General features: G+C 46.7%; 1 protein-coding gene across 1 annotated transcript in view; it reads right to left on the bottom strand.

Moving 5' to 3' along the window:
* Positions 1-16,624, bottom strand: part of LOC106528181 (protein NLRC3) — a 30,642-nt gene that overhangs the window by 3,297 nt on the left and 10,721 nt on the right. Inside the window, exons 2-3 of the mRNA XM_014023290.1 lie at positions 16,028-16,253; positions 14,120-15,914 (exon numbers count right to left, since the gene is read on the bottom strand). Of these exons, the coding sequence (XP_013878744.1) occupies positions 14,120-15,914; positions 16,028-16,253 (2,021 nt within the window). The remainder of the gene's footprint in view (positions 1-14,119; positions 15,915-16,027; positions 16,254-16,624) is intronic.

Here is a 16,624-nt window from a genome sequence, read left to right as displayed (position 1 = left end):
CCCCAGCGCCCAGCCCCAGACCCCACCGGGGGGCCGAGCAGCAGCGGACCCCCAGATAAACCAGCAGTAGGGGCAGCCCAGACCTGACAAATACCCAAACATACACAATCGCACCATCCCACCCTCATCCTCACCCCCACTCAGTCAAAGACATACAAGGACGCCACATTCCACTCATACCCCCGATACACACTCTATACCCCCCAGGTCCAGGACATGTACCCACCCCCTAATGYAYGCNHCYCACACCCGAACCCAGGAGGTAGACCCAATCATTCTGAGGTGGAGAGGAGCAGATAGCCAAGGCCCGGCCCGGGCCGCACCAGGATGCCCGACCAGCCCCCCGCCGCAGAAAAGCCACACCCATGACCACCCCACCACACCACCAGCGACCAAGTGCACCTCCCCAGCTGCCCACCCCCCGGAACCCAGCAGCCACCCCGGCCAGCGGGCCACCCATAGGAACCAAGAGCCATACCTCAGGAGACCAAGCAGCACCAGGGAGGACGGAGAGCCAGCCCCGCCCCCGGCGTCCATCCAAGCCCCGAGCCCACCCACAGCCCAGGACTGCACCCGGCGGTCCGCCCTTCTTCAGGACCCCCTCCCCAAATGGCAGTCGGGAATGGGATGGGAGTAAAGACCTTGACACCCCCACCCCCAGATGTACTGTTGGTGCGTGTTGTTCTATAGAGCAATTAAAAAAAGGAAAGAAGAAGAGGCAGAGGCCGGTGTGGTMCCAGTTTCCCCTCCACCACTACTCTAACCCAAAACCCTAAGTGTCTATATGCAAACCTTGTTGGGGGTTAGGGTTAGATCTCTTGTCTATGACCACCTTCCTGTCTCTTGACCCTCAACTCTTGCCTGATCCCTGCCTGGTACTTCTGCTAACTCTGATCACTGATTTTGACTTTGTTTCTGCCAATTGGACATTGCCTACTGGARTGTATTTTGGATTTGTTACCAGCTCTCTAAAACCCTGGCTCTGACCTTTGACTGACTTCTTGACTCCCGAGCTAAGCCTGACCCATTGCTTAGTTATCTTTCTATACATCACCAGATCTACACTGGACTTACCTGCCGAGAGACTCCTATTGTCAGAAAGTCAGTAGCTGATTGTTTACTCAGTGAACATACTTCATTAATCCATCACTCATCAGTGTTTTGCTCCTCAGAGTYTGCCATCCCGTGGGTCCGGAGATCCAACAGTTTCCGGGTTACAAATAAAACTTTTAAACCTGTTTTGTGTTCGCCTGCTCTGAATCCTAAGTCTGATTCTTGTCAACAAGACTTATATTAGATAATTACTGCACTGGCAATTATCTTTCAGCTGGCAACAAGTTATACCCCAACTGGTGCAATGAGTTGTTTCTCATTTCTTAAACAATCATGTTGAAAGACATCCCATCATGGAAAAGATTTCAGTCTGTTTGGGAAGGGTCAAATCACTGGCATGCATCAAGCACAGAAAACATCTAACGAGACTGCAGAAACTAATAAAATTGGGTTAAGGACTGTCCAACACATTATTAAAAACTGAATGGATAGTGGAGACCCATCACCTTTGAGGAAGAAATGTGGCCAGAAAAAAATCCTGAATGATCATGTTTGGCCATCACTTAAACATTTGGTGAAGTCAAATCAAAGAAAAACAACAGTAGAACTCAGGGCTGTGTAAAGTAAAGTTATTATTTGTATAGTGCCTTTCACATAAATAAATTCACAAGTACATTCAGGGAAGGGGGAGGGGGCAGTTAAGAAACACCCCTTCAAGAAGACATACAAGAAAAACATGGGGGAACAGGTGAAACCGGTCATGCAGCAAACACAGTTGCGCTACCATTAACAACAGCTTGAAATACGCAAAAGMAAAATTGAGTTAAACAACCTGTGAGAGTGCAAGATAGCCTGGGGTGGGGGCTTAGGTCAGGTCAGATAACACATAAAAGAGAGGTAAAATGGGGCGGGTTCAGAMGAGTAGGTGACGTTGAGGGAGGGGGGCTATCCGTGCTAGGCCCAACCTTGGGCTCATCCAGAGTCCAGAGTCACATGATGTTATTGTCTCTACCCAGTTCGCTAGAGTTCAGAGATTTTCRTCCTCCTCAGCCAATTGAGTTCCATGGCCGGGTCCAACAAAGGTGATGGGGTGGGAGCGAATCCAGCTCTTAGTTGACATTCCATCCTGGGGACGTTAAGATAAGCACTGCCCTCAAGGCCGTGCTGCTGGGAGCCAGATAGATAATCCAATTGTTTTGGAACAAAACAGCCTTGAAACTCCTGCTGGTTTTGAAATGTCTTTACTGCAAACTCTGAGGTGGCGAAAAAAGCCAATCAGCTGAATTTGGGGTCATTCCTCGCCTCTCACCGATTGAAGCTCACCCAGATGTAGTCCATACATGCCGAAGGGTCGCTCTTGAGCTGTGATCCTCGTCAGAARCACATCCAGTTTGCAAATTTTTCCCCTAGCTGAGAGTCTGTMTGCTTCCAGCGGGCAGAATCCTTCAAGGCCCTATCTGCTGTCAGGGTCGCTTTCACTTTTCGATAAATCTGGAACCCTCCTCCGCCGATCAGCAGGAATCCAGTTATCATAATCCAAATAAATAATGATRTTCCATGTCTTCAATGGAAAGTGGTGCTGGCATATCAGATTCCAGCCCCAGGAATCAGACAAGTCCAGCAGCAACCATTCCACCCAGAAAGCCACGTTTCCCTCGTTCCAAGTGGAGAAAAAAAATTGTGTCAATTTCATTCAGAGTCCAGTTAACCAAATCCATAATTCCTTTAGTTTTGGATGGAAGGTGAAAAAAGAGCTCAAAAAAGCAAAAGCAGCGAAGCAGGGTGGGGTGGGGGGGGGGCAGAGAGAGCGAAAGCACGTCCTGCTCCTCTGAAGGCCAAGCAGAAAAGTGAAAATGAGTAATAGTGAAAGTAGGAACATTTCCCCACACACAATGCAAAGGGAACCCAAGAGATTTGGACTGAACAGCTGTGTAGCTTTAAGAAAACCACTAATCAGTGAGACAAACTGGAAAAAAGGCTTGCTAAGGATAATAAAGATCAGACTCTGGAGCTATGGAAGGTCATGTGGTCTGATGAGTCAAGAGTTACCCTSTTCCAGCATAAGAACTGGTAAGAAGAGAGTCAGGTGGAGTGATGCACCCATCATGCCTAGTGCCTACTGCACAAGCCTGTGTGGATGGTGCTACGACCTGGAGCTACTGCAGTTGGTAAGGTCTGCGTTCAGCAACAGTATGTGCTTCAAGAATGAGGTCAGCTGACTACCTGAATATAGTGAATGACCAGGTTATTCCATCAATTAACTTTTTTTCTCCCCTGATGGCATGGCCATATTCCAAGATGACAATGRCATGATTCATCAGGCTTGACTTGTGAAAGAGTAGTTTAGGGAGCATGAGACATAACTTTCACACATGGATTGGCCACCATAGAGTCCATTGAGAATCTTTGTGATGTGCTGGAGAATGCTTTGCACAGCGGTCAGACTGTCAGACAATCAATAAAAGATCTTGGAGAAAAATTAAGGCAACACTGGATGGAAATAAATCTTGAGACATGGCAGAAGCTTATCCAAACAATGCCACAGCAAATGTGTGCCGCAATCAAAGCTAAAGGTGGTCCATTGAAATATTAGAGGTTTTTTGGTGGCACCTTTTTTTGGCCAGGCAGTCTGTAACGCTCCTGGTGTGCTTGAGGCGCACTAACAAAGTTAGCAAGTAAAAGTCATGGCTGCCTCTTGGGGAGCCAGCCAGGCTGTGAGGTGCAGGCAGGGAAAAACCCAGGATTTAGGCAAAAATCCAAAGTTCAAAAGAAAGGCTTTATTAAACAAAGGATGGCTGACGAGGCAGCAAAAAACTCACGAGATCTTCTAAGAAGGAACTGGCACGAGGAACACGGAGACACTACACTGGCTGAGGCAGACAGCACAATGAATGGACAAAGAAGACAGGACACAGAATATAAAGGCAAACTAATTAAGGACAACAAAAACACCTGGAGGAGACACAAGAGAAAACAGGTGAGCATGGGCGGGGCTGGAGGAATGACAGCAGGGGAGATATACACAGGGGAACACAGAAACACTAGAAAACCAAGGAAAATAAACATATCATGACAGGACCCTCCCCTCAACGACAGCTCCCGACGTAGAAAAAGYGAGAGGGATGAGACTTGGGGAAACAAGGACACAACACAAGGGAGCATGAGGACAAAACACAGAGTTCAAGGGGACGGTCCGAAGACCATCCAACGTGGGGCAGGAGATCCGGAGGACGGCCAGGTGACCATRCACAGRGAGGCTCAACTGGAAAAGATGTGGAYCCACAAGAGGAAYCAGGAGCAGACATGGAGCCATGGGAGGAGGTGGGAGCGGATGTAGAGCCAAGGGAGGAGGCGGGAGCAGATGAGGAGCCAAGGGAGGAGGCGCAAGCAGAAGAGCCAAGGGAGGAGGTGGGAGCAGACGAAGAGCCAGCGGAGGTTGATGGAGCCAACATGTCAATGATGGCAAACACAGGTGACAAAAGCGATGAGGAGGAAATGGGCAATGACCCAGGCGATGAGGAGGCGACGGCAGCTGACCCAGATGTCAGTGAGGCACCAGCAGTTGAACCACGAACCTCAAGGACCGCCGACTTGGGGCTCGCCATCTCAGGAGACACCGGGACRGCCAGCTCAGGAGACACTGGGACTGCCAACTCAGGAAACACCAGGACCACCAGATCTGGAACCACCAACTCAGAAACTGGTACCGGAACCACCAACTCAGGAAACTCAGAAGACTCGGGAAACAACTCAGGTGATTCAGATGACCCAGTAGGTGGAGGAAGGTGGAGGAAGACTGGACCATCAAAGACCCCCCAGCAGAAGGTAGAAGGCTGGACCACTGAAGACCCCCAGCAGAAGGTGGAGGAGGGCTGGAACTCCTGGAAGCGGCAAGGCACAAAAAAATTACCTGCAGACTCAGTGTTTGGTCTGTTCATTCTGTGAGGTGCAGGCGGGGAAAAACCCAGGGCACAGGCAAAAATCCGAAGTTCAAAAGAAAGGCTTTATTAAACAAAGTATGYCTGACAAGGAGGCAAAAAAACTCACGAGTTCTTCTAAGAAGGAACAGGCATGAGGAACACGGAGACACCACACTGGCTTTTAAGGCAGACAGCACAGTGAACGAACAAACACTGAAGACAGGACACAGAATATAAAGGCAAATTAATTAAGGATAACAAGAAGCACCTGGAGGAGACACAAGAGGAAACAGTTGAGCATGGGTGGGCCTGGAGGAATGACAGCAGGGGAGAGATACACAGGGGAACACAGACACTAGAAAACCAAGGAAAATAAAAACAGATCATGACACAGGCCACCCACAAACACCAACTAACAACCCCACCCCAACCCCCCTTTGCCGCCACTGACAGGATCTGCTGGTGATGTGGATTCAAAATGCAGGCAGAAAGGCAGGCTCGAAATAAAAAGGCTTTATTAAAGAAAAAAGCCAACTTGGTGGCTAAAAAACTACAAAAACAAGAAATCCTGGCATGAAAACAGGAGCAAGACATGATGCAAAACCAAACAATTATCAGACAAGGAAGTGGAAGAAGTGAGCCAGTAAAGWAGTGACAGGGGTGAGTGAAAAGTGGAAACAGCTGAGTGATTACAAGTGCACAGATGTGAGACAAAGATCAAGAACCACAAAAGACTSTGGTACAAGATGAGCATGAAAAACACAAYACAGACACCAGAGGGAGACAGAGCATAAGACACAATACACCAAATCCTCACAGTACCCCTCCCCTTCAAAGATAATCTCCAGACAATAACCTCAAGAAATTCAAGCCCTCAAAGATCATCTCCASAAAATAACCTCAGGAAACTCAAGCATGTGAGGGTGGAGGGCGTACAGACAGACAATAGGAAAGAGGGCAGTAAACAAAAACTACAAGACAGATGAGACTTGGGATAGAACTGGCAAAACAAAGACACAAGAAGGTCAGAAAACAAGGCAAGAAACCAAAAACTGACAGAAGAGTCTAGGAAAAAAATCTCTAGATGACTGTAGGTATATCTGGGAGAAGGCAAAGTTCATGTTGGCCCAYGTCCAGGCTAAAGCAAAGATGGATCTCTGGAGGCCAGCCCCATGGCCGTCCGAGGCGAGGCAGTGGGTCTGGAGGGTGGACCGATGGCCGGCTGAGGTGAGGATGTGGCTCTGGAGACTTGGACYACTCTGGAGACTTTGACTTGGTAACAGTTGGACCCAGGGACTTGGAAACCCTCAGACCCGGGTACCTCGCAATGAACTCAGGATGCTCAGMAGACTTGAAACACTCAGGAGACTTGAGCGCTGGCCCAGGAGACTCAGGCACTGGCTCAGGAGATTTGTTCGGACCCAAGGACTTCACAATAGTTGGACCCAGGGACTTCACAACAGTCAGACCCGGGGACTTTACAACTTTCTGACCTGGGGAATTCAGATCAGAAAATTCAGGAACTGACTTGGAGGCAGGAACTGGTGACTCAGGAGCAGAGACTGGAACTGGTGATTCAGAAGCAGAGACTGGAACTGGTGACTCAGAGGATTCAGGTGGAGGCAAAGAGTATCCAGAATACTCTAGACAAAAGGGATCGCTCTCAGGATCATACTCACGATCGTACTCTGGGTCGTCCTACTCTGGATACTGTGGGTACTCGAACTCTGGATACTGTGGGTACTAGAACTCTGGGTACTGTGGATATGCATACTCTGGATACTCTAGATACTGTGAATATTTGAACTCTGTATTCTCTGGACACTTGGAGTCTGGATACTTTGAATACTTGGATTCAGTATACTCTGGACACTTGGATTCTGGAAACTTCGGATACTCAAGACTAAGAGGATTCACAAGGGTCAGCGTGGACTTGTGAACCGGAACTGAAGACTTGTGAACAGGAACTGAAGYCTTGTGAACAGGATCTGAAGACTTGTGAACAGGAACTGAAGATTCATGAACAGGAACTGAAGAAATGAATGAAACTGAAGTTGATGGAGCAGACTTGGAAGACGAGGATGATGGAGCAGATTTAGAAGATGAGGACGATGGAGCAGACTTGGAGGATGAGGAGGATGGAGCAGACTTGGAGGATGNGGAAGATGGAGCAGACTTGGAGGATAAGAAGGACAGAGCAAACTAGGAGGATGAGGAGGATGGAGCAGACTTGGAGGATGAGAAGGACGGAGCAGACTAGGAGGATGAGGAGGATGGAGCAGACTTGGAGGATGAGAAGGACGGAGCAGACTAGGAGGATGAGGAGGATGGAGCAGACTTGGAGGATAAGGAGGATGGAGCAGACTTGGAGGATAAGGAGGATGGAGCAGACTTGGAGGATGACGAGGATAAAGCAGACTTGAATGATGAAGAGGATGAAGCAGACATGGATAGCTCAACTGGGGCTGCAGCAGACATGGAGAGCTCAGAGGATTCAGCAGGGGTGATGAGCTTGGCAAGGGGCTGCAGCAGATATAATGAGCTCAGGCAGGACTGTAGCTGATGTGATGAGCTCAGGCGAGACTGCCGCAGACTTGATGAGCTCAGGCAGGACTGCAGCAGACGTAGAGATCTCAGAGGCTTGAAGTAGGCTTGGAGAACTGAGGCTTCAGCAGGCATGGTGAGCTCAGGRGGGACTGCAGCAGTCGGGATGAGGTTGGCGGGGGCTGCAGCAAACGTAAAGAACTCAGACTGCAGCGGACGCGATGAGCTCAGCAAGGGCTGCAGCAGACACAGAGAACTCAGTTGGGGCTGCAGCTTCCCCCTTTCCAAGGATGCCAAAACAGGTCTCAGGAGCATCGACCCACTCAAGAGACTGCATTAGAGGGAGAGGCTTCTGGGACCCCTTGGAGGTGGCACTAGAGGGAGAGGCATCCGGGTCCCCCTCCCTGGGGAACGTGGATGAGAGGCATCGATGACCTTCCCTGGAGAATGTGGAGGAGAGGAGTCAGGGACACTCCCAGGAGAACGTGGAGGAGAGAGGCATCCAGGATCTCCTCTGGAGGACATGGAGGAGAGATGTAGAGAGCCAACTCAGGTGAGTGGGACCCTGTTGCCTCTGGCAAACTGGATCCCATTGGCATGGTGGAGCTGGATGGTGGGGCAGAAGGGACCGGTCCCYGAGTTGCTGCTGCTCTCCTCTAGTGGCGACAGCGAGATGAGCCTGAGGAGAAGGAAGTCAGGACTTTTCCTGATGTATCTCAGTAATCCAGGTAGAAAAAATAAAAAAAATAGATCCTCTGGATGGGTTCTTCTTCAGTGAAATGTTGTCTCTCCTCTAAGAGACTTCTTCAGTCTGAAGAGTTTCAGTTGAAACTCAGCCTTATAAGCCCTGCCTCCACCTGGACAAACAGGTTAGTCAAATGCGAAATAGGGCCATCAACTAACAATAGGCTTGTTTGGCTCTATTGTTCGTATAGGGTCATGCGCCCCATCACCTGACCCATGTTGTGTTATGTGAATGTAGTGAATGCAAGCAGGGGTTTAACATCCCTTCTTTTTGTCCCTCCCTCCCTCTTTGTGTTGGTATCCTTGGGGCCCTGATTTAAACCTTTTGCTCACAGGGGGCACAGATGAGCTACATCGTCGGGTCAGGACTCTGTAGTTTACACTCATCTACAGGCCAGCGGTCACGCTTTCAGGGATGAAGATGTTCTCATCCTTGATAGAGAGGAACGTTGGTTTGAGAGAAGAGTAAAGGAAGCCATCCTTGTGAAGAAAAACCGTCCACCATTAAACAGAGGTGGAGGCCTTCGTGTCCATTTGTCTTCCGCCTACAATGCTGTCACTGCAAGTATGACTCAGCCCCCTGTGAGCAAAATGTGTGAATCAGGGCCCCAATGATACCAACACAAAGAGGGAAGGAGGGACAAATACAAGGGGATGTTAAACCCCTGCTTGCATTCACTACATTTACACAACACGACARAAGTCAGGACATTTTTTTTCCGATGTACGTGGCTCGGCGGAGCGGGAACCTATTAGTTTTGGCAGAGTGGTAACCAGTCAGCTGAATGGGTGACCTGGCAGCTGGGGGGAAAAGAGTTGAGCGRAGGAGCCGGTGATCTCTTAAAGCCTCTCCATACCAGGGTGGGTTATAAGTCACGGGAACAGGGTAATGGTTACGGTATATGGAGATGGGTGAAACCCATGTGAGRGGAGGCCTCATAAGTGGGCCCATTACTCTCCCCAAAAGAGACACCGAGCTTTTAATCAAACCTTCACGTTCCTCGGAAGAAGGACACCAGGTTAGAAACACTGTGTTCTAAGCTTCTCGGGATCCATAAAAGGTTCTCCAAGAATTCTTTCCCTTCAACTACTCAGGACCAAGCATTGGCCCCGATAGTGCAAAGAGGTCTCTAATTCAATGCCACAGGCATCTCACAGACCATTTTCATGGAGTCCCATCACCATTTTATGGTGGTTGAGCAAGTTGTGTCCAGTTAGGACTCCAACCAAAGTAATTAAAGTTTTCTTTGTCAGGGTAAGAAGGGCTCTTCCAAACCAAGGATTTGGGCCATTTATCAGTTCTTGTGCCTGTCTGCAATCCATCAGCTCCCTCCAGCGGATTGAGTGTTGACATCTGATCCACGCCTGTAGGACAGTCCTACAGAGTGTAGTTGAAATGCCTATAGCAGGCTCTGGTCCTTTAAAGTGGGCTTGACTGCCAGCTCTTGCAAGGTAGTCAGCTCTCTCGTTACCATGCCAGTATGTCCTGGTACCCATTTAATAGTAACACTGTTAWCTCTCCCCAGTTGGTTGACTGCCTCGGCACACTCCCAAGCCAGTAGTGACGTAAAGTGTGGCCTTTGGAGAGCTCTAAAAGCAGCTTGGCTATCTGACAAGATGAATATTTCCTTCTGCATAGACGGAAGTTCTTTGAGAGATGCCGCACATTGGTGGATTGCATATATCTCAGCTTGAAATACCTTTACAAAACCACCTAGTGGGTAACTGCACTCTCTCTCTCACTGTGGTTGTGCAGAATCAGCACCCCTGCACCTACTGACCACTTTATAAGGGATCCATCTTTAAAACAGTAGAAACAATCAGGAGACAGGTCCACCATAGAGAAATTACTCCAYGCTGACATATCTTTAATCTCTGTCTTAAAACTTGGCTCAAAATTGTCTCCAGGTCCTACAGTTACTGGTTCAGCAGCAACTGCTCAGTCCCAGATTCTAATGTGCTGGGAGTTAGATAGGCTTTTCCACCTACCAGACTGGTGTAACCTTACCACGCTGGATGCAGCCTCCCCTAAGATGTGTAAATCCAGTGGTCAGATCCAGTAGGACTTCAAGGGCTGCCGTGGGTGTCGTTCTAATGGAACCTGTGATGCTCAGGCAAGCCGTTCGTTGCACATGGGTGAGCATCACTCTCYCCACCCCAACTTGAACTCGAACCCACCACACTAAAGCAGCATAGCATGGGGTGGACTATGGCCGTGTAGATACATCTGATAACCTTTGGGGTAGCARCCCAACGACTACCTGCAATTCTATATGGCACTGGTGTAGGCACATTGCTGCCTTCTTGCACTTTTCTTTGTGTCTTTTCCAGTTAAGATTCCTGTCTAGATAGACACCCAAGAACTTAACTGATTTTGACAGGGAGAGTTATACACCCTCCAAATTTGGAGGTGAGTACTCCTTCCTTGACTGTTTTGAGTGCAAAGAACCAATTCTGTCTTGTTTTGGTTGACATAAAGTCCCTGCTTGTGGCGCCATCTGGATAATATGTTTAGTCCCCTTTGCATTAGGTTACATACAGCACCCAGGCAGAAGCCTTCTATAAGTATGACCAAGTCATCTGCATATCCTTGTGTGTGATGTCTAGATCTATTCAACTCACTTAGTAGGCTGTCCACAACCAGGAACCCGCACAGGGGTGAGATTAATCCTCTTTGTGGACAGCCCCATCTGAGATTAACAGTTATTGAGCAGTCCCCCAGAGTTGAAGATGCTTTCCTTGTCCGAAGCATGAAAACGAGCCATTTTGTYGTTGTCTCATCCACACCTTTGCTGGCAAGTGCTCTCTCAARAGCTTCTATAGGAACATTGTCAAATGCCCCCTATATATCCAAAAAGCAGCCAAGTGCATATTGTCCACGTGCCAGACTGTGTTCTATTCGCAAAACATCATGTAAGGCTGCTTCTGTAGAAAAACCTGCCTGATATACATGTTGTTTAGGACTTAATGGTGATAACATGAAGGTGCATATATTCTAGTTATTAACAGGGTAAAGAGTCACAAATTCTGAAATGCTTCCCCCCCGTCCTACAGATCTATGGAGAGGTTGCCAGTATCAATAAAAGTTTTAGTAAGTAAGGAAGTAAGGAAGTAAGGAAGGTTTTATTTATAAAGTGCCTTTCACAGAAATATATTCACAAGGTGCTGTACAATCACTAACAATCTAAAAATGGTGGAGAGATAAAATGAAACAATAAAACATAATAAAACATAAGCAATGTAATGAATCATCAAATCAAGTTTAAATTATAAAATTGTAACTCAGACACATGGCCAATGCAGAGCAAAATATACAATAATACAAAGAACATAGAGAAAGGGGAGAGAAAAATATGCCGTTATTTCAATAATAGAAAAACACATAGTTGGCGAGCATTTACTATGGAGGTAGGCTGGTATTAATGGTGAATGGTTAGCTAAACGCTTGAGTAAAAAAGTGGGGTTTTAAGTGATTCTTGAAGGAGGCAATGTTGTCAAGGGAGCGCAGATTAACAGGGAGGTAATTCCAGAGCCTAGGGGCCACAGAGGAGAAGGCACGGTCACCATGGGTCTTAAAGCGAGTCAGGCGAGCCATAAGGAGATTTTGATCCTGTGAGCGGACATCTCGTCTGGGTTTGTAAGGGGAAATGAGACTTTTAATGTATTCTGGGGCTTGGCCATGAAGAGCTCTGAAAGTGAGGACCAGGATTTTGAACCGGATTCTGAACTGAACAGCAAGCCAATGAAGTTCTGGTAGGATCAGGGCAGGGCTCTAGAGTGCGACCAACATGGTTGCAAATGCGACCAGATTTCCTAATAGTGCGACTAAAAAAAATGTCCGGTCGCACTGGTGCAACTGAGGGGGAGGGGGAGCTGTCGCCCGCTGAAACTAAAAGTTTTCATCATGTTCCATAAAAATAATCTAGCAGTGGTCGCCCACCAACAGTCTCATCTCTCCTAATAACACTGAGCTCCGCTCCACACCTCTCGCGCACACACGTTTGTTCTATCCTCATGGGGACTTTGCATTGGCTTCCATTCATTTCCCCGTCAATTCTATAGCCAACCATAACCTCCCAGGTAGGCTACACACCTGACCCAAACCCTAACCTCACCTGGCTTTGGGTACTGGGGAAATGGTCAATAATTGTACCCACTACGAAGCAAAAATCTGTACAAACACACACACGCATGCGCGCACCCGCATAACGAAACAACCGTAGGGTTTTTTTTTAACCCAGATCGGAGTGTGAAAAACAGTTCTTTCTTGTTAGCTGGAGATGAAAATAAGATGTAGACGGTTGCTCGCTCATTCATCTTGTTAATTTGACAGTCGGGGTCTGAGCGCTGCAGATCATTTCAGCAGGACAAGGAAGCTCACCAGTATGGCAGGCCACTTTTGCACTTAATCTACTTCACCACAGTTACATACATTCCAAGTATTTGAAATTGGTTCTTCTGTGTCTCAGAAGGATAAAAGTAGACATAGTAGATATTTAAGTGAAATAATATAAGATAATAAGATTCAACTAATGATGAAATTGCAGACTTTTATATATTATTATTTTAAAAAATGTGCACAACCATTTAATAAATATCAGTAATATTTCTGTTATTAATCTTTATTCTCTGTTCATCATTCTGGTTTATCCAAGGCCAAAGATCCATAGTTGTCCATCTAAGGGGCTTCTGTCTAAAAAAAATTTAACCATGAAATGTTTAATATGTTTATAAGACATTCAGCCCTTAAATGATTAGAATTTTATAGAATCACTTTTAATACTTTTCAGTAAGTTAAATGTCTACAATTCTGGTTCAAATAAAGAACTTCATGTTTACTAGACTGTTAACTAATTATTTTGGAGTTAATGTTGCCTTAATGAACAGTGATTTAAAAAATAACCTGTAAAACTCTCATGTTAGGCGACGTGGTTGAAAATTTGGGTGCACCTAACTTTTGTGCTGGTGCGCCTAAGAAAAAGTGTTAGGCGCACCAATGCAACCAGTGCAAAAAGTTAGTCTAGAGCCCTGCAGGGAGATGTGGGTGAATTTGGAGGTTCAAGTTAGGAGTCTTGTTGATGAGTTTTGGACAAGCTGAAGGCGATTTAACTGTTTCTGCTTTAGGCAGGTGAACATGCTATTATAATAGTCTAAGGGGGTAGAAATGAAGGCATGAATTACCATTTCCAAGTGGGAAGCAGGGGCCGGAGTTTAGAGATGTTACGAAGCTGAAATTAGCACATGGAAACCAGATTCTTTATGTGTTTATCTAGAGACAGATCTGAGTCAAGATTTACTCCCAGGTTGTGCACATTCTGCTGGACAGTTGAACTCAAGGAGCTCAAGTTTTAGTCACCTGCTGGATGACTTGTGACTCCTTAGGGGAGAAATCCTCTGGGAGGCAGGGGCCTGCTGGGTCCAGATCTGGTTTGATCTTTCTGAGAATATCTGGTGGTGATGTGGACCAAAAATGCAGGCAGAGGCAGTCTCGAGATAAAAAGACTATTAAAGAAAAAAAGCCAATGTGGTGGCAAAAAACTATAAAAACAAGAAATCCTGGCATGAACACAGGAGCAGGACATGAGGCAGAACCACACAATGATCGGACAAGGAAATGGAGGAAGTGAGCCAGTAAAGTAGTGACAGGGTTGAGTGAAAAGTGGAAACAGACTGAGGAACAAGATGAGCATGAGAAACACAAGACAGAGCACAAGAAACCAAATCCTCACACCTACAACCACCACTTGATCAGGTGGGGGTCAGGAGGACCTTTCCGCCACACCAAACATGAGTGGGGTCATATGGACCCCACAAACACAGTGGGAGGGTTAAAAACATCTCACATTATCTGTACTTACATAGCTTTGTTGGAGGCTTTGACCACTGGTAGCAGTCTCAGAAGAACCTCCTCTGAAGAAGAATATTTCTTCAGATCAAACACATCCAGATCTTTCCCTGAAGACAGTAGGATAAAGACCAGAGCTGACCACTGAGCAGGAGATAGTTTATCTGTGGAGAGGCTTCCTGAACTCAGAGACTGTTGGATCTCCTCCACTAGAGAACCATCATTCAGTTCATTCAGACAGTGGAACAGATTGATGCTTTTCTCTGCAGACAGATTCTCACTGATCTTCATCTTGATGTACTGGACTGTTCTCTGATTGGTCTGTGAGATACTTCCTGTCTGTGTCAGCAGGTCCTGTAGGAGAGTCTGATTGGTCTGCAGTGAAAGACCCAGGAGGAACCGGAGGAACAAGTCCAGGTGTCCATTTGGACTCTCTAATGCCTTGTGTACAGCACTCTGATGGAGATACTTTAGTTTTGATTTCTTATTAAAAATAGACCTCTTTGTGTTTGTTTGATTTTTGTCCATCAGGTTGAGTCCACAGTTGATGAAGGTCAGGTGGACATGAAGAGCAGCCAGAAACTCCTGAACACTCAGATGGATGAAGCAGAACACCTGGTTCTGGTACAGTCCTCTCTCCTCTTTAAAGATCTGGGTGAACACTCCTGAGTACACTGAGGCTGCTGTCATATCGATGCCACACTCTGTCAGGTCTGACTCATAGAAGATCAGGTTTCCTTTCTGCAGCTGATCAAAAGCCAGTTTTCCCAGAGACTCAATCATCTTCCTGCTCTCTGGACTCCAGTCTGGATCAGTCTCAGCTCCTCCATCATACCTGACCTTCTTGATTTTGATGTGAACCAGCAGGAAGTGGATGTACATCTCAGTCAGGGTGCTGGGCAGCTTTTCTCCCTCTCTGCTCTTCAACAAATGGTCCAGAACTGTAGCAGTGATCCAGCAGAAGACTGGGATGTGGCACATGATGTGGAGGCTTCGTGAGGTCTTGATGTGGGAGATGATCCTGCTGGTCTGCTCCTCATCTCTGAACCTCTTCCTGAAGTACTCCTCCTTCTGTGGGTCAGTGAAGCCTCTGACCTCTGTCACCATGTGGACACAGTCAGCAGGGATCTGATTGGCTGCTGCAGGTCGTGTGGTTATCCAGAGGCGAGCAGAGGGAAGCAGGTTCCCCCTGATGAGGTTTGTCAGCAGAACATCCACTGAGGTGGACTCTTTGACATCAGTCAGGACCTGGTTCCTGTGGAAGTCCAGAGGAAGTCGACTCTCATCCAGACCATCAAAGATGAAGAGCAGCTGGAAGTCTTCAAAGCTGCACATTTCTTTGGTTTCAGAGAAGAAGTGATGAAGYAGTTCCACCAAGCTGAACTTTGTCTCTTTCAGCACATTTAGCTCTCTGAAGGTGAATGGAAACAGGAAGTGGATGTCCTGGTTGGTTCTGTCTTCAGCCCAGTCCAGAGTGAACTTCTGTGTTAAGACTGTTTTCCCAATGCCAGCCACTCCCTTTGTCAGGACTGTTCTGARTGGTTGATGTCTTCCAGGTGGGAGTTTAAAGATGTCTTCCTGTCTGATGGTTGTTTCTGGTCTGTGTGGTTTCCTGGATGCTGTTTCAATCTGTCTGARCTCATGTTGATCATTGAGCTCTGCAGTCCCTCCCTCTGTGATGTAGAGCTCTGTGTAGATCTGATTCAGAAGGGTTGGGTTTCCTGCTTTAGCAATCCCCTCAAACACACACTGGGACTTCTGCTTCAGATGAGATTTAAGGTGACATTGACAAACTGGGGCAATGAATCCTGTAATAAAACAAAAAAAAATGAAATTAGTACTTAAGTATCATTGTTTTGTTTATCCATAAGGAACTGCTTCATGTCTCCATCAGGTTAAATGTTTGTATAAATCCTCTTACTCCTCAGCAGATGGTCAGCCAGCTCCTCCTGCTTCATCCCCCTCAGGAAGTAAACTGTGATCTTCATCAATGCCTCTCTGCTCTTTCTTTCCATTTCATCCTCACCCACAAACACCTCCTTATCCACCCTATGGCTCTCTGAGCATTCTGGGTAATCTGGACTCAGAACCTTCTGGATCTTCTTCAGCTCCTTCTTCACAAAACAGATCATGTTGTCCTCCAGCAGCTGGAACAGAATAATATCTGAATGAGACGTCAGATCAATGCTGGACAGACATACAGGCCACTGGTTTATAGGATGGACCGGCAGACAAACATCTAATATACAGGTCCTTCTCAAAAAATTAGCATATTGTGATAAAGTTCATTATTTTCTGTAATTTACTGATAAACATTAAACTTTAATATACTGTATTTTAGATTCATTGCACACTAACTGAAGTAGTTCAAGCCTTTTATTGTTTTAATATTGATGATTTTGGCAAAAAGTAAAGAAAAATCAAAAATCCCTGTCATGGCAATATTTATTTAACAAAGACAGAACTACGTGGTCCAAGAATGAAGGTAATCCATGGGATGATCAGCTGAGTTTTATTG

This window comes from Austrofundulus limnaeus, unplaced genomic scaffold (genome assembly GCF_001266775.1).
Source record: "Austrofundulus limnaeus strain Quisiro unplaced genomic scaffold, Austrofundulus_limnaeus-1.0 Scaffold362, whole genome shotgun sequence".
Lineage (NCBI taxonomy): Eukaryota > Metazoa > Chordata > Actinopteri > Cyprinodontiformes > Rivulidae > Austrofundulus > Austrofundulus limnaeus.
The sequence above is the reverse complement of the archived record's forward strand: the minus strand, read 5'-3'. Positions and strand labels throughout refer to the sequence as shown.